General features: G+C 63.2%; 18 protein-coding genes across 18 annotated transcripts; 8 read left to right on the forward strand and 10 right to left on the reverse strand.

Moving 5' to 3' along the window:
* Positions 1-581: 581 nt before the first annotated feature.
* OT_ostta10g00720 (unnamed product) lies at positions 582-1,694 on the forward strand (the record flags this gene model as incomplete). The annotated part of the gene is made up of 1 exon (XM_003081460.2): positions 582-1,694. The coding sequence occupies one exon, from the start codon at positions 582-584 to the stop codon at positions 1,692-1,694; it is 1,113 nt and encodes a 370-aa protein (XP_003081508.2).
* Positions 1,695-1,749: 55 nt separating this feature from the next.
* Positions 1,750-2,907, reverse strand: OT_ostta10g00730 (Alpha-ketoglutarate-dependent dioxygenase AlkB-like; the record flags this gene model as incomplete). Its single annotated transcript, XM_022983111.1, has 1 exon — positions 1,750-2,907. The coding sequence occupies one exon, from the start codon at positions 2,905-2,907 to the stop codon at positions 1,750-1,752; it is 1,158 nt and encodes a 385-aa protein (XP_022839752.1).
* Positions 2,908-3,170: 263 nt separating this feature from the next.
* OT_ostta10g00740 (2-oxoacid dehydrogenase acyltransferase,catalytic domain) lies at positions 3,171-4,169 on the reverse strand (the record flags this gene model as incomplete). The annotated part of the gene is made up of 1 exon (XM_022983112.1): positions 3,171-4,169. One exon carries the CDS (start codon positions 4,167-4,169, stop codon positions 3,171-3,173), a length of 999 nt encoding a protein of 332 aa, XP_022839753.1.
* Positions 4,170-4,443: 274 nt separating this feature from the next.
* Positions 4,444-5,361, forward strand: OT_ostta10g00750 (unnamed product; the record flags this gene model as incomplete). The annotated part of the gene is made up of 1 exon (XM_003081464.1): positions 4,444-5,361. The coding sequence occupies one exon, from the start codon at positions 4,444-4,446 to the stop codon at positions 5,359-5,361; it is 918 nt and encodes a 305-aa protein (XP_003081512.1).
* A 32-nt stretch (positions 5,362-5,393) lies between these two features.
* Positions 5,394-6,026, reverse strand: OT_ostta10g00760 (NUDIX hydrolase domain-like; the record flags this gene model as incomplete). Its single annotated transcript, XM_003081465.1, has 1 exon — positions 5,394-6,026. One exon carries the CDS (start codon positions 6,024-6,026, stop codon positions 5,394-5,396), a length of 633 nt encoding a protein of 210 aa, XP_003081513.1.
* Positions 6,027-6,172: 146 nt separating this feature from the next.
* On the reverse strand, positions 6,173-7,501 carry OT_ostta10g00770 (Aminotransferase, class-II, pyridoxal-phosphate binding site; the record flags this gene model as incomplete). The annotated part of the gene is made up of 1 exon (XM_003081466.2): positions 6,173-7,501. The coding sequence occupies one exon, from the start codon at positions 7,499-7,501 to the stop codon at positions 6,173-6,175; it is 1,329 nt and encodes a 442-aa protein (XP_003081514.2).
* A 95-nt stretch (positions 7,502-7,596) lies between these two features.
* OT_ostta10g00780 (Ubiquinone biosynthesis hydroxylase,UbiH/UbiF/VisC/COQ6, conserved site) lies at positions 7,597-9,084 on the reverse strand (the record flags this gene model as incomplete). Its single annotated transcript, XM_003081467.1, has 1 exon — positions 7,597-9,084. The coding sequence occupies one exon, from the start codon at positions 9,082-9,084 to the stop codon at positions 7,597-7,599; it is 1,488 nt and encodes a 495-aa protein (XP_003081515.1).
* Positions 9,085-9,144: 60 nt separating this feature from the next.
* Positions 9,145-10,704, forward strand: OT_ostta10g00790 (Major facilitator superfamily domain, general substrate transporter; the record flags this gene model as incomplete). The annotated part of the gene is made up of 1 exon (XM_003081468.1): positions 9,145-10,704. One exon carries the CDS (start codon positions 9,145-9,147, stop codon positions 10,702-10,704), a length of 1,560 nt encoding a protein of 519 aa, XP_003081516.1.
* A 352-nt stretch (positions 10,705-11,056) lies between these two features.
* Positions 11,057-11,998, forward strand: OT_ostta10g00800 (Coiled-coil domain containing protein 109,C-terminal; the record flags this gene model as incomplete). Its single annotated transcript, XM_022983113.1, has 1 exon — positions 11,057-11,998. One exon carries the CDS (start codon positions 11,057-11,059, stop codon positions 11,996-11,998), a length of 942 nt encoding a protein of 313 aa, XP_022839754.1.
* A 317-nt stretch (positions 11,999-12,315) lies between these two features.
* Positions 12,316-13,215, forward strand: OT_ostta10g00810 (G-protein beta WD-40 repeat; the record flags this gene model as incomplete). Its single annotated transcript, XM_022983114.1, has 1 exon — positions 12,316-13,215. One exon carries the CDS (start codon positions 12,316-12,318, stop codon positions 13,213-13,215), a length of 900 nt encoding a protein of 299 aa, XP_022839755.1.
* Positions 13,216-13,370: 155 nt separating this feature from the next.
* Positions 13,371-14,036, reverse strand: OT_ostta10g00820 (Phosphatidic acid phosphatase type 2/haloperoxidase; the record flags this gene model as incomplete). Its single annotated transcript, XM_003081470.1, has 1 exon — positions 13,371-14,036. One exon carries the CDS (start codon positions 14,034-14,036, stop codon positions 13,371-13,373), a length of 666 nt encoding a protein of 221 aa, XP_003081518.1.
* A 300-nt stretch (positions 14,037-14,336) lies between these two features.
* Positions 14,337-15,833, reverse strand: OT_ostta10g00830 (ATPase, V1 complex, subunit B; the record flags this gene model as incomplete). The annotated part of the gene is made up of 1 exon (XM_003081471.2): positions 14,337-15,833. One exon carries the CDS (start codon positions 15,831-15,833, stop codon positions 14,337-14,339), a length of 1,497 nt encoding a protein of 498 aa, XP_003081519.2.
* Positions 15,834-16,088: 255 nt separating this feature from the next.
* OT_ostta10g00840 (Ubiquitin supergroup) lies at positions 16,089-16,476 on the reverse strand (the record flags this gene model as incomplete). Its single annotated transcript, XM_022983115.1, has 2 exons — positions 16,089-16,254; positions 16,421-16,476. 2 exons carry the CDS (start codon positions 16,474-16,476, stop codon positions 16,089-16,091), a joined length of 222 nt encoding a protein of 73 aa, XP_022839756.1.
* A 169-nt stretch (positions 16,477-16,645) lies between these two features.
* Positions 16,646-17,557, forward strand: OT_ostta10g00850 (NUDIX hydrolase domain-like; the record flags this gene model as incomplete). Its single annotated transcript, XM_003081472.2, has 1 exon — positions 16,646-17,557. The coding sequence occupies one exon, from the start codon at positions 16,646-16,648 to the stop codon at positions 17,555-17,557; it is 912 nt and encodes a 303-aa protein (XP_003081520.2).
* A 95-nt stretch (positions 17,558-17,652) lies between these two features.
* OT_ostta10g00860 (Zinc finger, DHHC-type, palmitoyltransferase) lies at positions 17,653-19,737 on the forward strand (the record flags this gene model as incomplete). The annotated part of the gene is made up of 1 exon (XM_022983116.1): positions 17,653-19,737. One exon carries the CDS (start codon positions 17,653-17,655, stop codon positions 19,735-19,737), a length of 2,085 nt encoding a protein of 694 aa, XP_022839757.1.
* Positions 19,738-19,879: 142 nt separating this feature from the next.
* OT_ostta10g00870 (Glycosyltransferase, DXD sugar-binding motif) lies at positions 19,880-21,886 on the forward strand (the record flags this gene model as incomplete). The annotated part of the gene is made up of 1 exon (XM_003081474.2): positions 19,880-21,886. One exon carries the CDS (start codon positions 19,880-19,882, stop codon positions 21,884-21,886), a length of 2,007 nt encoding a protein of 668 aa, XP_003081522.2.
* Positions 21,887-21,891: 5 nt separating this feature from the next.
* Positions 21,892-22,698, reverse strand: OT_ostta10g00880 (unnamed product; the record flags this gene model as incomplete). Its single annotated transcript, XM_003081475.2, has 1 exon — positions 21,892-22,698. One exon carries the CDS (start codon positions 22,696-22,698, stop codon positions 21,892-21,894), a length of 807 nt encoding a protein of 268 aa, XP_003081523.2.
* A 177-nt stretch (positions 22,699-22,875) lies between these two features.
* Positions 22,876-23,529, reverse strand: OT_ostta10g00890 (unnamed product; the record flags this gene model as incomplete). Its single annotated transcript, XM_003081476.2, has 1 exon — positions 22,876-23,529. The coding sequence occupies one exon, from the start codon at positions 23,527-23,529 to the stop codon at positions 22,876-22,878; it is 654 nt and encodes a 217-aa protein (XP_003081524.2).
* Positions 23,530-23,713: the final 184 nt, after the last annotated feature.

Below are 23,713 nucleotides of genomic sequence, written 5' to 3' on the forward strand. Positions count from 1 at the left end.
CGCCCCGCGCGCGAGGCGCGACGCCGGCGCGACGCACCGCATCCGCCCCCGGGCACCGCGCGCCGCCGTGGACGCGTCGCGCGGTGACGATTCATGTCACGCATCATGATTGATGCCGACGCCCATTCGTCGACGCGCATCGATGGACGACGCCCGCGTCTCCCGCGTCGTCTTCGCGCCCGCACCGCGACGACGCGATCGCACCGTCGGTCGCGGCGACGCCCGCGCGCGCGCGCGCGCGGACGCGGCGTCGAGCGAGGAGTCAACGCGCGCGTGGTGGGTCGATTCAAAAAATACATCGACGCTGACCATCGCGCTGGAGCTCGCGCGTGACGACGCCGCGACCGAGCTCGAGACCGCGGACGCGTCCGGGCGCGCGTGGACGTCCGCGTGCGTCGCGCGCGCGGGAGATCTCGACGGGCGCGATGGAGACGTCGTCGAGTGGTCGACGACGCGACGCGCGGATGATTCGGCGGCGACGGCGGACGACGCCGACGCCGCGGCGCGCGAACGACGGATGCGGAATCGACGAGGGCGTCTGGCGCGGGTGGTGATCGAACAGTGGCGATGGTGCGTCGAGAATGGGTCGGGGGTGGCGTCGACGCGCGCGCGGGAGGTGTGGCGAGGCGCGCGGCGCGCGCGGCGTTGGAGGCGTGCGCGGCGCGGCGCGAGAGACGCGAAGACGGATTCGTCGAGCGGGTATTTACGCGCGGTTGATCACGACGCAGCGAACGTTCGATGCGTGGCGCGTTGAGGCGTCGACGCGGTCGAGGACGCGGGCGAGAGAGGCGTCGGTGCGTCGGTGCGCGCGTCGATGGCGGGCGGCGGCGGCGGCGGCGGCGCGCGCGCGCGAGCGCGCCGACGCGCTCGAGTACGTGAGTCGGTATCACGATTGGACGCGGTTGGTCACTCGAGGATTTCGAGCGTGGCGCGAGGCGTGCGCACCGGTGGCGAAGGCGGTTCGAGCGAAGGAGGATCTGTGCGATCGATACGCGAGGAAGACGTTGTTGAAGCGGGCGATGGACGCGTGGGTACGCGTCGCGGAGGACGCCGCGGACGCTCGCGCGAATAAACTCGTCGCGGTGATGTTCCACGAAGTAAAAACGTGCGTCAGGGCGATTCGAGCGTGGCGAGGGGCGGTGGCGGCGGGCGAGCGCGATCGCGAGGAAAAGGCTATCACTTTTCAATCGTATCGGACGGTCAACGCGCTCGGTGCAACCTTCGCGGCGTGGGTGGACCTCACGCGAGGGGCTAGGAAAAAGTCATCGCAGGTAACGCCGGCGAAAACGCGCGCGGGAAGGACGAAGAACGCACTCTACGGGTGGTTGTTCCATCGGAAAGAGACGGATGGGCTACATGATTTTCTGGACGAACTGGATCAAACGGCGGATGACGATTTGGAAGCCGCCGTCGCCGAGTACGAGGAGCTGCGAGAACAAGCGCGACGATTAGCGAACGAAGCTAAGACGTTAAAATCAGGAACATCGACCCGAGACGTGGCGCGACGACGCGTGCTTCGCTCGACGGCGATGCACCTGAGACGTCGACGCGAGGAATTGCTCCCGCTCGTGAGATGCGCCGCGAGCGAGATCGGGTCGCGTCCGCAATCGGTCGGCTCGAGCTCATTCGGCTTGTCCTTTACGGATTCAGAAGACGACGATCACGACGATTTTCTCGCCGGTAGGAAATTCTGACGGCGAGAGCTCCTCGCTTTCAAATTGAAATATTGAATGTACAACACGCTGCTTGCTATGAACGTCCTCTTCCTCTCCCGCCGCGTCCTCGGCCGCCGCGTCCTCTCCCGCCGCGTCCTCTCCCACCGTCGCTACGACGCTCCCTCCCTCCCCGATCTTCGACGGTGCTCGGTTTCTTTTTCCGCGGCGCCGCCGCCCGCCTCTTCAAGCTCCGCTTGAAGACGATGCTCGCCCTGGGCGCGCCGTTTTCTTCTCCCTCCGACGTCATGACGCAGTGCTCGTACGCGTCTTGACAATTCGCAAACATCCAAATGCAATCGCCATCGATAGCTCGAACCCAGTGCGCCTCGGCATCGGTCGATCCGATCGGTCGGAAACTGAACCGTCGCGTCTCGCCGATGCTCACGATGACGCTATCCGTCGCGTAACGCGTCCCCATGAGCGGATCGGTGTGCCACGCGCACGCCGCGGTTTCGTTTGGATATAAATTGATGAGACAACAATCGAACCGCTCGCCCATCTTCGCCTCGAGCGCGTCCCGCACGCGCGCGACGCACGGTACCATCGGGACGGGTTCCATTATTTTACCCGAGTACGCGTACGACCCGACGTGCGCCTCGCCCATCCAACACGTCTCCCGTCGCTCGTCCACTCGACGACCGTCTCGAGTCGTCAACTTCTCTCGACGAAACCCCACCTCGCGCCGAAGTTCATCCAGATCGATCAACCCAGCGCTCATCTTCGGACAAAACCGAAACGGCGTCCCCCGCAGCGCATTCTCCACCTCGCTCGGCGTCTCCAACCCGCACCGCGCGAGCGCCCAGGAGACGACGCTCGCGCACTTCGCCGGCATCGGCGTCGTCCTCGACGCCCGCTCCAAGTACCCCCGCGCGTTCGCCGTGAGCTCGAACGGCGCTAACGATCCCAACGCGCGCGCGGTCTCTTCCAACGCCGTCGCCCGGGCGTCGTCGTCGACACACGATTCCTCATCCGCGTCGCACAACGCGCCTTCGACGACGCGTCCGAACGCGGCGTCGTTCACGATCGCCTCGCGCTCGCGCGCGCGCGCGACGCCGACGAGGAGTTTCGCGAGTCGTCGCAGCGCCATGGCGCACGTCCGTCGCCGCGCCGCGCCCGTGGACGCCAGCGAGCGAGGGACCGATGGGGCATCGCTCGGTAACGCGATCGCCCACGCGAGTTGAAGAATGTCCATCGCCGACGTCGCGTCGTTCACGATGGCGCCGGGGGATTTGGAGACGCCGCGCGCGGAGGTCGTGATGCCCCGCGGGGGGGGACGCGCGCGCGCGTGGGCGGACGGAGGCGCGGTGGACGCCGCGGAGGCGCGCATGGCGGGCGCGGCGCGGCGCGGTGTGACGCGAATCGGCGCCGGTGTGACGCGAAACGGCGCGCGTCGAGGCGACGGGCGATGGCGCGAGCGGGCGTTCGGTGTGGATGGTATCATACGGTGCGTCGATGTCACACGGCCCAGGATTCGGTGCGTCGGAACTGCGCGGCGAAGGCGTCGAGCCAACGCGCGGCGTCGGCTTCGTCCGCGACGCGTCTGTCCACGCTCACCGTCGCCGTCATCGTCTGCGTCGTCGACGGTTGCCCGTCGACGAGGACGACGCGCTCTTTACCCGCGCCGACGGCTAAGATTCCTCCCTGAGGCGGGTTCAAGATGGCTGAGAAGGCGTCGACGCCGAACATGCCCAGATTTGAGACGGAGAACGAACCGCCCATGAACTCGTGCGGCTTGAGCGTTCCCTCGCGCGCCTTGTGCGCCAACGCCTTGACGTCCGCACCGATCTCCCGCAACGTCTTCTCGTCCGCTCTGGTCACGATGGGCGTGATTAACCCGTCGTCCGTGGCCACGGCGACGCAGACGTCCACGCTCTCTGAAGCCGTCGCTCCGCCCGCGGCTTCGTCCCATCCCGCGTTCATCTCCGGCACCTCCCTGAGCGCCCGCCCGACGGCGTACATCACGCAATCGTTCACGCTCACCTTCACTCCGTGCGCATCCAGCACCCGCTTCCGGAGCGCCGCAATCGCGCTCAGATCGACGTCCGCGCTCGCGTACGCGTGCGGCGATCGCGCCTTGCTCTCCGCCAACCGACTCGCGACCACCCGTCGCATCTTACTCGTCGCTTCGTCCTCGTGCGTCTGCGCCTTCGCCTTCCCGTGCGCGTAATCCTCCAACAGCGTCGTCGGCTTGACGTCCGGTATCGGCGTCGGCGCGCGCAGTCCGACGCGCTCGAGCGCCGCCGCGTCCACGGCGCCAATCTTCAACAACACGTCCGCGTACACCAGCGCCCCTCTGGGCCCGCTCCCCGGCGCTAACGCTCGAGGATCTAACCCGTGTTCATCGCACAGCCTTCGAACGCTCGGCCACAGCCGCAGATCGCTCGACGACGCCGAGGCGAACGTTCGCGTCGACGCCGACGCATCGCCCCGTCGCGCCGCGCTCGCGCGCGCCATCGCGCGCAGCGCGCGCGCGCCGACGCGCGACATTCCTCGCCCCGCGTCGCGCGCGTCGATCGACCACCGCGCGCGATGGCGCGCGCGCGACGTCGCGATGTGTGGATCGCGAGCCATTCGATCGAATCTCGGCACCGCACTCTCGCGCGCGCGACGTCCACGCGCGACGTCCACGCGCGACGTTCACGGGGCGATCACGTGGAGTGTTTTCGCGCGCCCGTCGACGCGCCGCGCGACGCTTTCGGACGCGGTGCGCGCGCCGGGAGCGCGCGCGATGTCTACGAATGTCGACGAAAAGTGCGAGGAGCCGCGATTGATGCATCGCCTGCCGTCCGTCGCCGTCGTCGCGGCGTCGCGGGCGTCGACGAAGAACCCGCGAGAGCGTCGGGCGATTGACGTCCCGCGCCGCCTGGGGTCCACCGCCGATCACTGCGTCGAGGCGTACGCGAGGGAGAGCGCGAGAGGGCGGCGGCTGGCGGCGGCGGCGGCGGCGTGCGCGCGGGCGTCGCGGGGACGGCCGGATGTCCGGGCGATGACGGTGCTGCTGGCGCAGGCGAAAGAGCTGTGTGATCGACGACGACGAGGGTTGGTGCGTGGCTTGGTGGATTGCGCGCGGGGGGGGGAGGCGATCGCGAGACGATTGCGAGCGTTCGCGGAGACGAATGCGTGGACGGCGACCGAGTTGGAGTGCGCGGGCGGAGACGCGGCGGCGATCGGGGCGATGAAAAGGGCGCTCGCGAAGGCTGAACGCGAGGAGGCGACGATGGTGGAGGAAACGCTCGGGTCTTCGAGGAAGCGTGGGAGGGCGTCGACGGATGTAGAGGAGACAAAGGCGAAAGCGGGCGCGACGATGGCGGACGACGGACGATCGCCGAGAATCAGCGCGCCGTCTCCCGTGTTCGCGGCCGACCGGGAGAAAGACGAGGACGACGACGGCGACGACGAGGACGACGACGCAAACGATAAATCGGAGGATCAACTCATGCTCACCGCGGAGGAGCCCGAGGAGGCGTCGGATGAGGAGACGCTGACGCCATCGCCGACGATGGAGACGCAACCGCTCTCGGGCGACGATTCCGAACCTGAGGTGGACACGTTTACGTCACCGACGACTAAAAATGTCGTTCAGATCTTGATGGAAATGGACACACGCAACGCCGCGTACTCTCTCGATCCCGAGACTGAGGAATGAGCGTCAATTGAATGAGCGCGTACGAATAACAATCACAAATTTTCTCGCGCGAGCGCCCAAGCAACTGTGTAAAGCCCGGCGAAAACCCGCACTCCGGACGCGGAGAACGCGTCCAACGCGCTCAACAACTCGCTCTTTGGACATCGAATCACGGTGATGAACTCCGATCCCTCCAGCGCCTGCGACACGTTCTTGTTCTCCTCGGCGTCCGCGTCGACGTCCACCTCCACCATGACGACGCTCTCGTCCGACAATCCAGGACTGAGCACCACCGCCGGGGTCTTCCCTCGCACGACCCCGACGTACCCACACTCCTCCTTCAACTCCCGCAGCGCGCTCGTCTCCGCCGATTCGCCGTCGTCGATTAATCCAGCCGGTAACTCGATGGTTTCCGTCCCGCACGCCGGTCGAAACTGTCGCACCAGGAGCACCTCATCCTCCGCACCCGCGCGCTTGAGCGTCGCGAACACGCAGACCGCGTCCGCCTCGCTGTCACGCTTCGTCGTCGTTCGTCGAACGGCGTCCCACGTTCTGCGTTTACCGAGCGGATCCGTGTACTCGACCTGCACGAGCTTAATCCACTTCTCCGCGTGGACGTCGCGCTCGCCGACGACGGTGCTTTGAGAGCTATCGGGCTTGCTCGAGGCGATGGACGTGACCGGCATGTGGCGAATGGGCGCGCGCGCGCGCGTACAGGTGCGGAGCTCGGTGATTCGTGGCGCGAGTGTCGCGGCGCGCATCGAAGACTGAGGCGACGCCCGCGGGCGCGAGCGGCGTGATACGACAACGGAATATCTATTGGTGCGCCCGATCACAGTCTCGATCGAGGACGACGCGCGCGCTCGACCGCTTGAGCGAGCACGCACGCCAGGGCGTCGATGTCATCGTGCGAGTGCGCGGCGCTCAGTGCGATGCGAAGCCTACACGTGCCGGCGGGAACCGTCGGCGGACGAATCGCCGGAACGTGGAATCCCGCTCGTGAGAGCTCAGACGCCGCCGCCAGGGCGTCGTCGGTGGTGCCGATGATGACGCACCCGATAGGACTCTCTAACGGGCGCGTCATTGACGCTAATATCGGATGACTCGCGATCGCCGCATTCATGCGGTCGACGTTGCTCCAGAGCTTGGCGCGAATGGACGGTTCGTCCGTGAACACTTTAAGGCTCTCGATCGCGGCCGCGATCGCGGGCGCGGGCAACGCCGTGCTGAACATCTGTCCCCGCGCTCGTGAAACCAAGAAGAGCTTCATCGCTCGCGAACACGCGACGAATCCACCGTGCGCGCCGACGGCTTTGCTCAGTGTGCCGACGTGCACGTCCACGTCGGCGCACCGCCCCTTGGCCTGCGCCACGCCCCCGCCTCGATCGCCGCACACCAACGTCGCGTGTGCCTCATCTAAGACGAGTAAAAACCCGTACTCTCGCCTAAGCTCGACTAATCTATCGACGTCGGCGTAATCGCCGTCCATGCTAAATAAACTATCGCTCACGACAACCTTCCTCTTCGCGTCACACGCTCTCAACGCCCGCTCAAGCTCGTCGTAATCCTTGTGAGAGAACGTGTGCACGCTCGCTCCACCCTGTTTCGCTAATCGACACCCGTCCACGATCGACGCGTGATTCAGCGCATCGCTGAATATCGCGCACTCCGCTTCGCCGCACAGCGCCTGCAGCGCCGTCGAGTTCGCGGCGTATCCCGTCGGAAACAGCAAGCACTCCTCCGTCTCGCATAACTTCGCGAGCTCAACCTCTAACGAACGATGCCACTCGGTGTACCCGCATATCAGCGCCGACGACCGAGGTCCGCATCCGAAACGCGCCGCCGCGCGCGAAGCCGCCGCCCGCGTCCGCGCGTGCGTCCCCAACCCCAAGTAATCGTTCGAACTGAACGACGTCGCCCGCCGTGACGGCCCCGGAGCGTCTACAGACTCGCCTAAATCACTCTCGTTCGCTCGGAATCGCTCGAGCGCGTCGACGCGCGCGGTGAAAGTCGACGCGTCTTCGGTTGGTGAAATTGGTCTGAGCGCTCTGTCCACGCCCTTGGCGACGAGCGCGTCGTTGGCGTCGGCGAGCCAGGTCGACCAGGAGGGCGGTAAGTCTCTCGACCGACTGGTGGACGTCGAGCGGTCTCGGCGCGACATCGCGGTGGACGTCGCGATGTGCGGCGCGCGGTTGGCGCAGGGCGGGACGGATGGAAAGGAATAACGTGCGATATGAATAACAAAGTGTGGAGCGATCACGCGCCACCCATGGCGTACCAGGCTATTTTACGACGCACTGGAGCGGTGGCGTTGACGGCGGCGAGACCGAGGGATCGAGCGAACGTCACCGGGTACGTCTCGGCGCTAAAGAGCTTTTGTAAACCGTCGAGAGCGGCCATCATGGGCACGTTCGCGGCGACGCTCGCTCTGGCGTACGGCGCCAGCGCGCTGGCGCTTCCAATGTCCTGACCAAGCTCGCGGGCGCGCGCGATGGCGTTCACCAAGAGCTCGGCGTCTCTCAGACCGAGGTTCAATCCTTGTCCGCCGAGTGGGTGGACGACGTGCGCGGCGTCTCCAATGAGCGCCAATCGCGGCTTGGTCAGCGACAGCGCGTGATGCGTCGATAGCGGGAACGAGCCACGCTTGGTGTCAGTACCCGCGGGTGAGACAAAGGGCGGGTACCGGAATCTCGGGGCGAATTCGGCGCACGTATCCTCCTCGGCGGACTCGATGACGGGGACGCCGACCGCCCGGCTCACCGTCTCTCGAGTGACGCGCACGAGTGGTTTGTACGCCTGATTCACCGCGTCCTCAAAGAAACGCAACGTCGCGAATCGATCGAAGTTCTCCTGAAACGGTGATTTATACGCCCCCAGACCTTGAAGCGCATCGTGCACCTCTTGCGCGAACTCTTCGTCGCTCACGTCCTCGGCTAATCGCTTCGCCTCGCTCGGCGTCGTCGTCCAGACGACGTTGGAGTACGTGCCATCACCGATGGGTAACAACGCAATCGGCCCCGTGGGCAAGAACCTCTGCCACGCCGTTGAGTGCGCTCTATCCGTGCGAACCGTCCCGACCACCGCTCGCTGCCCGTACCCCCACCCCGCAATCTTAATCCCCGCGCTTTTCCGCACCGCGCTCTTCGGTCCGTCCGCGGCGACGATTAACCTCGCTCGCACGTCGAACTCCCGCGTTTTCCCGTCCTCATCGACTGAAATCTTCGCTTCGGCCAACGCGCCCGCTTCGCTCTCCCTCGGCGCGCGCGTCTCCGACGCGCTCGCCTTCCCGACGCGCTCCACCCCGAGCGTCTCCATCTCCCGCTCCAACGCCTCCAAAATTAATGAATTCTCCACGACGTGCCCCAGAGCTTCCGCCCCGAGCTCGCTCGCGGCGTAACTCACGTGTCCGCCGCCGACGCCGTCCCACGCCTGCATGCTATCAAACGCCCGCACGCGTCCATTCTCCGTGATCCGCGCCCACACGCGCGGTCCGCACGCATCGAGCACGCTTCTCGATCGCGGCGTGAGCGCGACGCACCGCGCGTCGGGCTTGGCGTCCTTCAGAGGTCGTTTTATCGAATCATTCGCGTCGACGAGCATCACCTGAAGGTCGCTCGTCGCCTCGTTCCTGCGCAGCGCGCACGCCAGCGCCGCTCCCGCGACGCCACCACCGACGATGACCACGTCGCGGATCTCCCCGGACGTCGCCGTCGAGGCGAAGCGGCGGGAGATGGACGAGAGCATGGCGCGAGGTGATGTGACGTGGTCTCTTCGGTGATGACGATCGTCACGTCGCGTCGCGTCATGCGCGCCTCGACGTCGACGCGGGCGACGACCGCGTCGTCGACGAGACGCGTCGCGCCTCGACGGCGCGTCGCGCGCGAACGCGCTCGAGCGAAAGAGGCATCGCGCGTGACGCATCGATTACATCGATTACGTCCGAACGAAAAGCGCCCCTTTCCGACGCTCAGCGCGTCGCCAAAGGACGTCCTGGACGTCCCGCCGGTTGATGATGACGAAGACACGGTTTTTGGCTTACCCCGGGACACGTACGAACCGTTACGGACCCTTTTGGCGTCGCAGTTCGTGTTGTACCTCGGCGTCGGCGCGTTGCTCCCGGCGCTGCCGCTCTACGCGCAGGCGATCGGATTGTCGAGCGGGGCGAACGGGTTGGTGATCTCCGCGCCCGCGGCGGCGATGCTGGCTTTAAATCTACCGCTCGGACAGGCGGCGGATCGATACGGGCGAAAACCGTTGATGATTGGTGGGATGGCGGTGATGGCGCTCGCGGACGTCGCCACCGCGCGGGCGACGAGCGTGGCGTCGCTGGTACCGGCGAGGGTTATTCTGGGGGTGGGTAGGTGCGGATGCGAGTGCGGGGACAGGGCATTCTTGGCGGATTTGTGCGCTCGAGTGCCGGAAAAAAGGGGGTTGATCGTGGCGACGCAGAGCACGGTGCACGCGATCGGGTTGGTTGTCGGACCGCTCTTGGGCGGGCGGTTGATGGAGGCGTACGGGGCGCCGGCGGCTTTTTATTACGTCGCGGCGGCGGCGTTAGGGACGGGTATCGGGTACTGTTTTCTTCCGGAGACGCTCACGGAAGAGACGAGACAGGAGGCGGAGTTGAAGGCGAGCATGGACGATGGCGACGGAGGGTTCATGGACGTCCTCAGGAGTTTCGGCGCGTCGAGAGACGAGGACGAGTCGCCGGCGGAAGAGTTGCTCAAGCCGGCCGAAATCGCGGGCGCGGCGGTGTTGGAGAAGCAAAAATCAAAAGCTTCTTGGTCAGAGCTCTTAAAAACGGCCGATCAGCGCGTGTTACTCGTGTGCGCGTCGGCGAACTCGCTCGGGTTCGTCGCCAAGCTCACGGTGATCCCGCTCTACGCCAGCGGCCACCTCGGGGCGTCGCCCGCCGAGGTCGGTAATTTATTCTCCGTCACCGCTCTTCTCGGTTTAGTCACGGCTCCGTTGAGCGGTTTAGCGGCAGACAAGTTCGGGAAGAAGATCGTCGCCGGCACCGCGCTGGCGACGTGCGCCGCCGGGCTCTTCTTCGGATCTCAGAGCGCGACGCAATCCGAGCTCATGCTCTTCATCGGGTGCTGGGGCGTGGGCGTCGCCGCCGCCGGCCCCGCGATCAACGCCCTCGCCCAAGAGCTCGCTCCCAAGGGCGGCGAGGGCGAAGCGCTGACCCTTCCCAAGTCCGCCGCCGATCTCGTCTTTCTCATCGGTCCCGTCGCCTTGGGTTTCGCCGACCAAGTCGTCGGCTCGGACCGCGCCGGCATGGTTCTCTGCGCCCTCTCCGCCGCCGTCGCCGCGGCGTCTTGTTTTTTCCTCCCCACCTCCGACGACCCGCGAGCCGTCTAGGCGTTCGCTTAGAACCTTCTTTTTTTAGCGCCGCGTCACGCGTTGTCATTGATTCACGCGCGCATCATCTCCCCGTCGCGTCCCGCGTCTCGCCCGCGCGCCCGCCCGGTGTCCCAGAGCCCGATCGCGGTGATCGTTCGACATCGCCCAACACCCTCGACATTCACCGACGCACCGCGTCGCCGGTCGCGCGGGCGCGTCGTCCGTGAACGACACCCACCGACGCCGTCGCGCACGACGCCGCGAGCGCATCCGCGCGCGGACGACGGCGCGCGCGTCGACGGCGTCGGTGGAAATTGTGCATTCTCCGGTGCATTAGTTGGTCGACGCCGGGCGACGCGCGACGCTCGATATGGCGCTCGTACGACGTCGTGGACTCGATCTGGTGACGCTCGTGGGTAGATGCGCGTCCGGTGCGTCGATCGGGAGCGTTGGAGGCGCGAACGGGGGGCGATTCCGGACGACGTTGACCTCGGCGGGCGTCGCGGGCGTCGCGGGACGGGCGGATGGGCGGGACGACGCGAGACGCGAGACGCGATCGAGCGGTGTGACGCCGTACTCGAGCGTTCGGACGTTCGCGAAAAATACCGCCGGTGATACCGCCAAGGCGGGGGAGGGTAAGGATAAGAATGTGTTGGATAACTTGCTTCGGACGCACGACGTGATCCTGCTGCACGAGGAGCTGGAAGCGTCGGCGCGCCAGCGGGACACGATGGGCTTGGACGAGCTTCGCGAGCTCGTGCGCAACAGCGCCTCCCCGCCGAGATCACCGGCGGAGACTGCGGAGAAGTTGCAATTGCTCCAGGACAGCGGGATGATTTTGGTGCTCGAGGATTTGGTTTATCTGCGCCCGCGAGAGGTCACGAGCGCGGTGCTTCGCGCGCTCCCGGGCGTTCCGTCCAAGGTGTACGGTATGAAGCAGAACGAATTGGAGGAAATGCAGCAAGAGTTCGAGGCGCTCAGGAATAACTACGACCAAGCGCGACGCCGCGCCGAGTCGCGTTCGCGAATGATAATCTCCAGCGGTCTCGTGTTGCTCTGTTGCCAGCTCGCGATGTTTATTCGCCTCACGTACTATGAGTTCTCCTGGGACGTCATGGAGCCCATCTCGTACTTCGTCGGCCTTTCGAACGCCATTATGGCGTATTCGTACTACCTATGGAACCGTCGCGACTTTACGTTCGAGAGCTGGCAGCGTCAACTCGAGGGTAAGTACTCGGAGGACATTTTGCGCAGCCGCGGTTTCAACCTCGAGCGATACATCATCCTCGCGAGACGTCTACGCAAACACTAAATCGCGTGACGGACTCGCCGCTATTGAACCGTATTGTAACAAACTTACAGCGTACATCGGCATCGTTCGTTCTCACGCGGATTCACCGTCGCGTCGCTCGACCGCTGTCCGCGTCCCGCGCGCTCGACCCGCCCGAGAGAGGTCTTCCGATCGCCCAACCCTCGTCCCCACACTCTCCGTCACGCGCGAGACACCGCGCGCGCGACGCACCGGACGAACGCGCGCGACGCACCGCCCGCGCTCCACCGCACGAACGCGCGAACGCGCCGTGCGCACCGTCGCCACACGCACGGACACGGAGAGAATATCCAGCGAAGATGCCCCAGGTCCCGCTGGTGTGTCACGGACACTCCAGACCGATCGTGAACCTGGAGTACAGCCGCGTGACCCCCGACGGGGTGTTCCTGATATCGTCTTCGAAGGATGGACAACCGATGCTGCGATGCGGTGACTCCGGGGACTGGGTGGGGACGTTTCAGGGACACAAAGGGTGCGTGTGGGACGCGTCGCTCAACGCCGAGGCGACGCACGCGGCGACGGCGAGCGCGGATTTCTCGGCGAGGCTGTGGAACGCCATCACCGGGGACGAGTTGAAGACGTTTCAACATAAACATATCGTGAAGAGCGTGTGCTTTAGCGAGAACGGAGAGCGGTTGCTCACCGGAGGCGCGGAGAAATTGCTGAGAATTTACGATCTGAATAAACCCGAAGCCGATCCGTACGCGATGGCGGGGCACGCGAGCTCGATCAAGACGGCGAGCTTCATACATAACGACGAGTTGATTTTGAGCTCGTGCGCGGAGGATAAGGGAATCAGGGTGTGGGACGTGCGGACGAACACCGTGGTGACGACGCTGAGCACGGAGTCGCCGGTGATGTCTATCGAGGTGAGCGCGGATGGGAAGCACATGACGACGGCGGACGGGAAGGACGTGACGTTCTGGGATTTGCAAAACTTTTCCAAGATTCAAAAGTGGACGATGGAGTACGAGGTCGAGAGCGCGAGCGTGAGTTTGAAGCATAGAAAGTTTGTTGCGGGCGGACCGGATATGTGGGTGCACCTGCACGACATGGAGACAGGAGCCGAGGAGCAAACTAACAAGGGTCATCACGGCCCTGTGCACAACGTTCGTTTCGCGCCGGATCAAAATTCGTACTGCTCCGGCTCAGAAGACGGTACGATTCGCATCTGGCAGACGGTGGAGCCGAAGGACTAATGATTGCTTCTGGAAGCACGCGACGTCGACGTCGACGAAAACGACGATGGGCGAGTTGGTGAGGGCCGAAGCGCGATAGTGCTACTAGTGATGACGACGAACGAACCGTTCGCGCTAGATTTCATAGTGCTAGATGTCAGATCTGCTAGCCAGATCTAGTCAGATTTTAAAGAATAAAATTTCCTCTTGAGCGAATCGACAAGACCCTCGACCCAGTGCAGGGCGGAGAACGCGAACCACCCGATGGCGATGATCAACAACGAGTGTAATACCCTGAGCATCTCTGGATGCGCGATCAGCGCGGGCTTGACGTAGTTCAATCCGACGAAGAGCCACGCGAGCGCCGTCGTCGATCCCAACCCGTATCCGACAACCACCTGCGGCGCTGTGTGATATCCCGTGCTCACTCGCAGGTAGCTCAACCACATACCGACGAGAACTAGCGCGCCACTCACGATGAGCTGCCCGCTGTACCCCAACGCGGGCGCGGCGTCGCGAAAATGCGCCAACGAAGCGGCGCCGTACACACTCAGGTACGACAGCGACGTCGCGTGCGAGCTCGGCATCCCGGGATCACCCTTCCTCGATCCATCCGGACGCTCCTGATTTAGCACTCGCTTCAAAATCTTCCCGTTCACGCTGTTCACGACGCTCCCGAGCAGGGCCCAGCACGTCTCCGCTGTCGGGTTGATGAGCAGGAAACCGAGCGCGGTGCACGAGACAACAAACTTCGTGCTCTCGTTCACCGCCGATAACACCGTCGACCGCCTGGATCCTAGAACATCCTTTGCTTCGCCGTCATACCCGCTCGAAGACGCCATCGAGGACGACGCGACGACGCAAGCCCGTTTTTTGTCTCGACTTTCCGAGACGAAGCTCTGCGTTTTCGACACTTTGACGACGCGAGCGACGACGCGTTGAACGCGCGAGCGCGTTGAGGGACGCTGGTGCGGGACGTTAGACGTGCTCACGCAAACTCGAGCGAGTTGCATGCGCCCGAGGCGTCGAGCGCGTCGATCTGAGGGAGGCGAGCTGGAGGGGCCTCGGGCGCGCTCTTATTAACAGCGTTTCGTATCAAATGTTTGTGTTGATTGAATGAAATGGCGTTCGACGGTGAAGATCTAGTTGACGCGATCATAGTACTGATCGAGCGTCTTGGCGGGGATGCGCTTGAGGAGCTCTCGAGGGAAGATTCTCAGGAGTGACCACGCGAGGTCGAGGGCGTCGTAAATGTTACGACCCTCGTTGCCTTGGTTGATGAACTTGCGCTCAAACTTATCCAGGAACTCGAGATAGAGGAGATCGTCCGAGCTTAACGCCTCTTCCCCGACAACGGCCTTCATGGCGAGCGTGTCTTTACCGATGGCGTAGTTGGCGTACATCTGGTTGGAGACCTCGCCGTGGTCTTTGCGCGTCATGCCCTCTCCGATGGCAGACTTCATGAGACGGCTCAGCGACGGTAAGACGTTGATGGGCGGGTAAATCTGGCGATTATGCAACTGTCGGTCGATGTAAATTTGACCCTCCGTGATATATCCCGTCAAATCCGGGATTGGGTGCGTGATGTCGTCGTTCGGCATCGTGAGGATGGGCAACTGCGTGATCGAGCCCTTGCGCCCCTTGATTCGTCCCGCTCGCTCGTATATTGTCGCTAAATCCGTGTACATGTAGCCAGGGTAACCTCTACGACCCGGAACTTCTTCTCGCGCCGCGCTCACCTCCCGCAGGGCGTCGGCGTAGGAAGACATATCTGTCAAGATGACCAGCACGTGCTTGCCCTTCTCGTACGCCAAATACTCCGCCGTCGTGAGCGCAATGCGTGGAGTGATGATGCGCTCGATCGTGGGATCGTTCGCGAGATTCAGAAACAGGCACACCTTCTCCAAAGCGCCCGTGCGCTCGAAATCGCGACGGAAAAAGTTCGCCGTCTCCAAGTTCACCCCCATCGCGGCGAAGACGATGCAAAAGTCGTCGTCGCCTGACGTCCCGGTCGACTCCACCTCGCGCCCATCTTCGCCCCGTCGCCGCACCAAATCGGCCTGTCGACAAATTTGCGCCGCGATCTCGTTATGCGGTAGACCCGCGGCAGAGAACAACGGAATCTTCTGCCCGCGCGCGATGGAGTTCATCACGTCGATCGTGGATATCCCCGTCTGAATCATCTCCTCCGGGTACGTCCGCTCGCTCGGATTGATGCTCGCCCCCTGAATATCCAGATACTTTTCCGCCATGACCTTCGGTCCACCGTCGATGGGTCTACCGCTTCCATTAAAAATCCGTCCCAACATGTCCTCGCTCACCGGCGTCTTCAACACCTCCCCCGTGAACTCCAACTTCGTTCGTTTCCCATCGATCCCACTCGTGCCCTCGAAGATCTGCACCACCGCTCGGTCTCCGTCCACCTCCAGGACCTGTCCGCGTCGCGCGGTGCCGTCCGGCATGCGCACGTTGACGATCTCTGCGTACTTTGCTTTGCTAACCTTGTCCAAGATCACCAGCGGGCCCGCGACCGCGTTCACGGTGCGGTACGTCAACTTCGGCTCGACGTCCACGATGTCCATCGTCGCCTTCGCGGCCTGGAGCTGCACCGCGGCGAAATCGGACGATAACGAGGACATGGCGCGGCGACGAGTGCGGATGATCCGCCGCGGCGGGCGCGAGACGCGCGCGCGAGGCGGCGAATCGACGACGCACGATGGTGCTCGCGGCGCGCGCGCGCGTGAGGCGATGACAACAAAAATAATGTGATGACACACGCGCTCGCGCGCGCGGTGGCGCGGAGGCGTCGGCGTTCGCCGTCTCGCCGCTCGAGCGCGTCGCTCGAGCCGCGCGCGCGACGTTCGCGCGTCCACCGAAACCGCGCGATCGCGCGCCTAGTTGTAGTACAGCTCTAAATTTGCCCCGTCGTGCACCTCGTAATCCTCCAGCGTGATGTGATCCTTGTAGATGGTGTACCACTTTTGTATGCGAATCTTCTCCGCGCGCGTCCCCGTCTGCGCGGCGACGAGTTTCTTCAGGTCCCCGATCGTGTCGTCCTCGCTGCGTCGACGGAAAAGCAACACGCGTCAGTCCCGCGTTGTTTTCACGCGCTCGAATCGCGCGCAATCGTCGCCGTGGCGTCGTCGTCGTCGTCATTTTCCAATTGAACCATGCATCGTCCACAATCACGCGCTCGACGTTCTTCAGCGTCTCGCGCCCGACGCACTTGCACTTGACGCGAATTTTCTTCCCCAATCGATCGTTCAGAGTGATCTCGATCATCCCCTCGCGCCTGGGCGAGCGCGAGCGCCCGAGCGCGCGTCGGCGACGTCAGAGAGTGACGCGTTGAGGTCTGTCGTGCTTTTCAGAAAATTCTTCAAAACGACCCCGAGCGGTCGCTCGAGCGATCGACGGGGAGCCTCGGATGGATTTCCAGGCGTACGACGTCGCGATGGCGTGCGCGCGAGAGGGTGGGTTGGATTGGCGAGCGGTTGAGTGCGTCGCGGAGCGGCGCGGCGCGGTGGGACGCAGCGCGCGCGAGGGAGACGAGGAGAAGATCGACGCGCTGTGGAGGGAGAGGATCGAGGCGAATCCGAAATTGTTTAACGGTACCAAATTTCGCTTCGCGGGGTGTGCGGTTGGGACGAGCGGGGGGACGGCGGCGGAACGCGCGGTCGCGGCGCGCGTCACGCTCGGTTTGACGGATTACAAGACGTTTCTCGCGACGAATCTCTCGGAGGATTGGAGGGATTTCATCGAAGACGACGACGCAGACGGATCATTTGGGACGATGACGTCGTCTGCGTGCGGCCGCGCGAGCGTGAGAGAGGAGGGCTCGAGGTACGCGCGGTTCGCGAACGCCTTGGGTAACTGCGTGTGTTTGCGCTCCGCGGACGACTACTTCTTCGCGCTACAGCGAAGTGACGACGTCGGCGAGGCCCCGGGGGCGTTAGTATTTCCGGGCGGTCACGGTGAGCCGAGCGAGCTCGGTCTGGACGTCGACGACGAGAACGCACCGCGATCCATGGACGTCTCGCGATACGTCTTCGACAACGCTCTCGCCGAGCTCGGAGAGGAGCTTGGCGTGCACCCGAGCGACGTCACCGACGTCCGAATCCTGGGGATCACCCGAAGAGTCATCAACGCCCGTCCGTGCATGGTCTTCTACGCGCGAACGCCGCTCACGAGCGAGGAAATCATCACATCCAGGTACCCGCTCGCCGCGGATGGCTACGAATCAAACGCCGCCGTCGCGCTCCGCGTCGACGACTTCGATCGTTCGCGCATGCCCGGCGATCACGTCGGCGCTTTATCGCTCCTCATTCGCGCCCTGGAGCACGAAAACCTAGTCACGAGGGCGTGAGATCACCGCGATCCGTGTAATATAAGAACATTCGCGCTCCGCGCGCGTCGCCCGATCCGCGCCGCGCGCGTCCCCAGAGATCCCCTCGGGCAGCCATGTCCGCGCGCCCTCCCGACGGCGCGCGCGCGCCCCCCGACGACGTCCACGGTCTCGCTGGCTCCGCCCTCGACCACCGTCGAACGCCGCGCGCGCGTTCACGGAGCACCGGCGACGTACAGTTTGAAACCAGTTTGGAAGATGACAATCAAAGCTCAGAAATTGGATCTCGATCGCCGTCGATTCCGTCGTCTTCCGCGCGCGAAACCGCGAGCAGAGGCGACGGAACGTCGGTGAAGGATATCATCCGCGCGGCTGGCGAAGAAGCGATCGAGAGGGCGCGGACGTCGATGAGCGCGAGCGCGAGACGGGACGCGGAGCAAGCGAGCACGCTGGAGGCGCAGCACCGGCGCGCGGTGACGTACTTGGCGTCGCGGCCGAAGGAAGGGCCGAGACTGCGGGTGAGAGATCGTCTCGATGCGCTGATCGAGCGGTTTCCCACGATGAGGAAGGTTTTGGAGCGACAACCGGGGATCGGGAGGTTGTTGGAGGACGAGCGCGGGGTGGCGGCGCTCGCGGAGCGCATCACGCGAGGCGGCGAAGGGTTATCCGAGCTCGCGCAGAATTACGGAGGGGAGGAGTTGAAGACGCGCACGGTGGAGGAGATGGCGGAGGATTTAATGATGCTGGAGCGGGCGAAGGCGGAGATGCGGGAGGGGGCGTGGGAAGCTGGAGCGCAGCCAGGGACCTCGGCGCCGAGAGAGCCGACCGCGGCCGACGACGAGGCGTATCTCATGAGTCTGGAGCGCGGGGGGGAGAACGAGGAACGACCGAACGTGTGGACCGACGTTTACCTTCGCGCACACGCGAAGATGATGGACGTGATGATTCCGTTCATGATTTGCATCGTGGGCGCGACGCTCGGCGCCGCGCGGGTCGGGTTGCTGGGTTTCATTGGGTCATTCACCGTGATCTCACTCCTCTTACTCGTGGTGTATAGGCACGCCAGAGGGTACAATACGTACAACATGAACACACGCAACGTGGGGACGCCGGCCGCGATGACGGTACACGCAATTTTGCTCGCGTGCGCGCTACAGTTTTATTTCGTCTACGCTCCAATGTTTGGCGCCGAGTCGCCGATGACGTGTTTCATCACCGCCGTGGCTTTCATCGTGTGTCCCTGGCTGTTTTACAAGACGTATACCGTTGGACCAGGATTCGTGCCCACGGTGGCGAACTCTTTCTCGGCGTGGTCTCTGGAGATGGAGCGCGTGGGCGCGACGATGGACGGAAAAACTCCGGCGGAGAAAGCATCCCAGATGATGATGAAAGGTCGATACTGTTCCACGTGTCACTGCGCGCGACCGCTGCGATCGAAGCACTGCCCGTTCTGCAACAGATGTGTGCTGAAGATGGATCATCATTGCCCGATCACGATGACGTGCATTGGCGCGAAGAATCAGAGGTTGTTCCTGATGTCGACGCTCACGATGCTCATTGGTCAGCTCGGATTCCTGTACTTCAGCGCAAAGTATTACGGAGCACTCGTGGAGTTCGAGGCACCACGCGTCGGCGGATCGGGATTCCTTCCTGCGGTTGTGACGAGGTATTACGTCTTACACCACGCGCCGTTCGGTATGGGGCTCTTCGGACTACAAATAGTACTTACCCTGTATTGCTTCTTCATAGTCGCGCGCATGGCGCTCGGCATCATGGCCAATCTCACTGTGAACGAGATGGAGAACGCTTGGAGGTACGATTACCTCAAATCGGGTGACAAAGATCGTCCGTATCGCAATGTCTTTGACGCCGGCGCTTGGATCAATTGCAGCATGTTCTGGCGTAATATTGATTGGAAACGCGACTGGGACGGTTTCTACGTCGCCGCGCAGGACAAGCGCGCCGATTTACCCATAGCTCCCAAGTATAGCTACTCATGGTTCCACTCGACGTCCTCGAACGTCTGGAGCCAAATATTCCGCATACATGCTGTCGACTCGAGGGGCGCCGACGCGAAGCCGAGCCGGTCTCGAAACAGGCAGATGCCCAATACCAACAGCGGTCCGGCGCCCCACGCGAACGTCCATCATCATCACCATCACCCCGCCCACGCGTGCGAGGTTCAGCACGACGTCGTATAAACGCGTACAATCCAGTTTCACTCATTTGTAACGCAACGCAGCGAGCGCATCGAGCGTTCTTCACCTCTCATCCGCGCGTCGCCTCGTTCGATTCGCTTTCGCGTCTCCCAGCCACCTCATTGTTCTCCCCTCCATCGTCGTCATGCGTGCCGCGCGCCAACGCGCGCACGCGCGCTACGACGACGACACGGCCTCTTCGTTCAGGGACCCCGAGCGCGGCGTGCGCGAGAGAAACGATGGGAAGTACGATAAGATCAGCTCGGGCAAGACGGTTGAGTCGATTCGACAAAAAACGCTCGCGAGCGTCCGTCGCGTCTTCGATGGCGCTCGCGCGCGGCCGAAAACGACGGCGATTGTGCTCATGATTATACTGCTCATGTACGCCGGGCGTTCGAGCGAGGAACCGGTGGGTGCGGCGGTCGGGGCGAGCGCGGCGGCTGCGCGGCGGCCGAGCGCGCGAGCGAGCGGGCCCAAGCTCGTCCCGCGGGTGATTCATCAGACGTTTAAATCTCGCGCTTCGTTGACGGTGGCGAATAAGGCGGCGATGGAGACGTGGCGAGTGATGAATCCGCTGTGGGAGGTGCGGTTTTACGACGACGACGATTGCGAGCGGTTCGTCGGCGACCACTTCCCGGAGTACGCCGAGGCGTACGCGTCGCTGGAGAAAAAGGTGGAGCAGAGCGATTTCTTTCGGTATCTCGTCGTCTTGAAGCATGGTGGGGTCTATGCGGACATAGACACAGAGTGTCGACGATCGTTGGACGACGTGGTGGACGCGAAGGACACTTTGGTGGTGGGATGGGAGGACGAGTTTGCCACAGACGCCAGGGCGTACTCTCGGCATTTCGTTCGACGCCGACAGATGTTGAACTGGGTCTTCGCGGGGGCACCTGGTCACCCAGCTCTGATCGCGGTGGCGGAGCACATTAAAAATGGGGCGACAAAGGTGTTCACCAAGGCTTCGAATCGCAACACGCTCGAGCGCACGGGACCGGGCGCGTTCACGGATGCCGTGATGAAACACTTTGAATACGTTCGCGTCTCTGGTGAAAAATCCTGGAACGTCAAAGTGTTACCAAAGGTTATATTTGGCACGCACCCTCTCGGCGAGGAAGGCGTGAGCCAAAGTCACCCGGACGTCTTCGTGGCGCACAAGTACTCAGGAGGATGGAAGCAAAAGACGGGGTGGAACGGGAGGCGTTCTTGGACGGATCACGTGGCGATTCTGTACCACTCGATCAGAAACGACTTGCCGAGGTACAGAGAGCGCGCCGCTTTGCGCGATGAGAACTTTCAAATGCCCGCGGTGGATAAAGACCGCATGTATCCGGTGAACGTGATGTGGTCGCCGTCTTTCGATCTGCTGAACCCGTTGCTCGGCACCGCGGTGCCCGGGATCGACGCCGAAGTGCGCGGATCGGAGGGATATTGGCTCACACTGTACGGGCGCCCGAGAGTGGTGATGCAAAAGCCATTACGGGCCGGTGAAAATCCGGCAGAGATATTATTTTACAGTCTGGAGCGAACGCCAGGCGAGAGCGCCGTTTTCGTCGACATCGGAGCTGGCTTTGGGTACTACTCGCTCGCCGCGGCGTTGATGGGTGACGTCGTGCACGCGTACGAGTGGGGTAAAAAGTTCCTTCCCCACTTCAAAGCGGCGATTGAACATAATAATCTCGTGGATAAGATTAAAATAGGCACCCAGCACGAGACACTCTCGAGCGGTGATGAGTTCAAGCGCTTGCTCGGGCTGCACGACAAAATTGACGCCATGCGCATCGCAGGTCGAGGATTCGACTGCGAAATATTCGAAGGCTTCAAAACACTCTTGGAGGCTGGAAAACATCCGCGAGTTTTGATGTTTGAGTCGCGTACAGCACTCGTCAGGGCGCTCTCGGCTGAGATGGACGAAGACGTGGCCATCATGTTCGAGTACCTGTGGAATCAGGGATACACCGACGTCGGTCACGTGGGACCCGCGTGCGATGGACGCGGTGTGCGCAAGGTTAAATCGCAATCGCGCGGACAGAAGAGCAAGTTTGAAGGCACGTCGTGGTGCAGAGCGGACGAGTCATCGTTCAAGGGCATCGTCAACGCCATGCACGAGTACGAGGCAGAAGTCGTCATGATGTTCCACACGTCCGCGTGAGCGCATCAGCCAGTTGTAGTAGACAATTGAGACGTAGTAGTCAAGTAAGAGGCGCGGGCGATCGTCGCTCGTCGCTCGAACTCTCGTTCACGTCGTTCTGTCTCTTCAGACGCTTGCTTTTGTTGGGCCGCGATTTCTGCGTCCGCCTTTAGCCTCTTCGAACGCGCGCGCTGAATGTCTTGAAGCGTGCGCTGCCTCGCCGTGAGCATGCGTGGCCTCGGGGTCGAAAGAGTGATCGCACCTCCCATCACTGTCGATGGTGACGCGTCGTCACGCATCGTCTCCGGACGAAGAACTCGAGCGGCTCCTCGATGGTCGCCGTCAGCGAGCAGACGCAAGGCGCGATGCGACGTTTCAGCCAAAAGTGACATAATCGATGTGTTTCGCAACGCCTTTCGACACTCCACGGCGGCGTGCGAGCGCGTCTCGTCGTCGTCCGATGACTCGTGCTCTACGCTCGCGAAGACGACGCATTTGACCGCGAGAGCGGCGAGTCTGTGAGCCTTGGACTCCGCGCACGCCCGTAACACCTTGAACATGCCGAAGCGGGCTAAACGTGCGATATTCGGCGCTTGATCTCGACACGCGCGTAAGCACGCCTCGATGACATCTCGTGCCATCTCCTCCCGAAGAACCGAGACGTCTCTGCACAGCGCGTCCAGCAAGAAAGTCAAAGCCGATATTCTGACGGAAATCGTTCCCACCTCGAGGCGAACGACTTGCGCCCTGAGCAAGTCATCAATTTGGACATCATCACTCGAAGGTTCCATCGAGAGAAGGCCGCATTCGCGCGCGTCGAGGTGTGACGCCATTTGTATTTTTGGAGCGCGCGCTCTCTCGCGCGCTCTCTCGCGCGCTCTCGGTGGTCACGCGCGCCCTCGCGTCGGCTCCTCGAGATCGCTGGGGAATCACTCGACAGTACCGGTTCGTCAAAATCACAACATTAGCTCATCAACCCTCAACCACGGCTCTTCGATCGAGCTCTTCGATCACTTCGCGATGTCGCCCATGATGTTGTCGATGTCGTCTTTAGTGACGATGACGTCGTCGCCCTTCTGCGCGACGAGCGAGTTCAGTTTCCCGAGAAGCTTCTCCTTAAACGTCGCGAACGCGCTCGCGAGATTCATCTGCTGATTCATCGGCAACGTCGCGAACGCCGCCATCGACGCGTTCTCCACGCTCTCGCCGTGCGCCGCGTCCATCGCTTCTTGCGCGCGTAAAATCTCCCCCATCGTCGTCGGCGCGTCATCCACCACCTCCTCCCCCTCCCCAACGTCCCCTTCGTCTTCCTCACCCTCGAACCGCCACCGAAATATCCCGCCCTCGTCGTCGTGCGTCAAGCGCCGTCTCGAACCGCCATCCGCGAACGTCACCCCCCGCGTCTCCGATTCGAACCCATCCCTCGCCGCGTACGTCAAAAACGTCCCACCATCGTCCTCGCGCACGACGCACGGCCACCACGTCAACGTCGTCGCACCGCACGCGTCGTCGTCCGAAGTTTCCGCGCGCACCTCCCACTGCACCTCCAATCGCGCGCCGTCGCGCGGGCGTCCATCGCGCGCGTCCACGACGTCGTCGTCGCCCCCCGTCCCGCTCGACCGTCGTCGACGCTTCGTCGCCCGCGTCGGCGACGCGGACGCCATGGCCGTCGTCCGCGTTCGTCGATGCCGACGCGCGCGGGTGTCGCGATCGCATCCATTTTTTGAATTTCACGCACGCGTTCAATCATTCGCCCCGCGCCCGCGCCCGCGCGCGCGCGCGCGCGTCCCGAGACGACGTCGACGTCGACGCGACGCGCGCACGCCGTTGACGTCTTCTCGGCGCGCG

The sequence above is a fragment of the Ostreococcus tauri genome (genome assembly GCF_000214015.3).
Source record: "Ostreococcus tauri WGS project CAID00000000 data, contig chromosome 10, whole genome shotgun sequence".
Lineage (NCBI taxonomy): Eukaryota > Viridiplantae > Chlorophyta > Mamiellophyceae > Mamiellales > Bathycoccaceae > Ostreococcus > Ostreococcus tauri.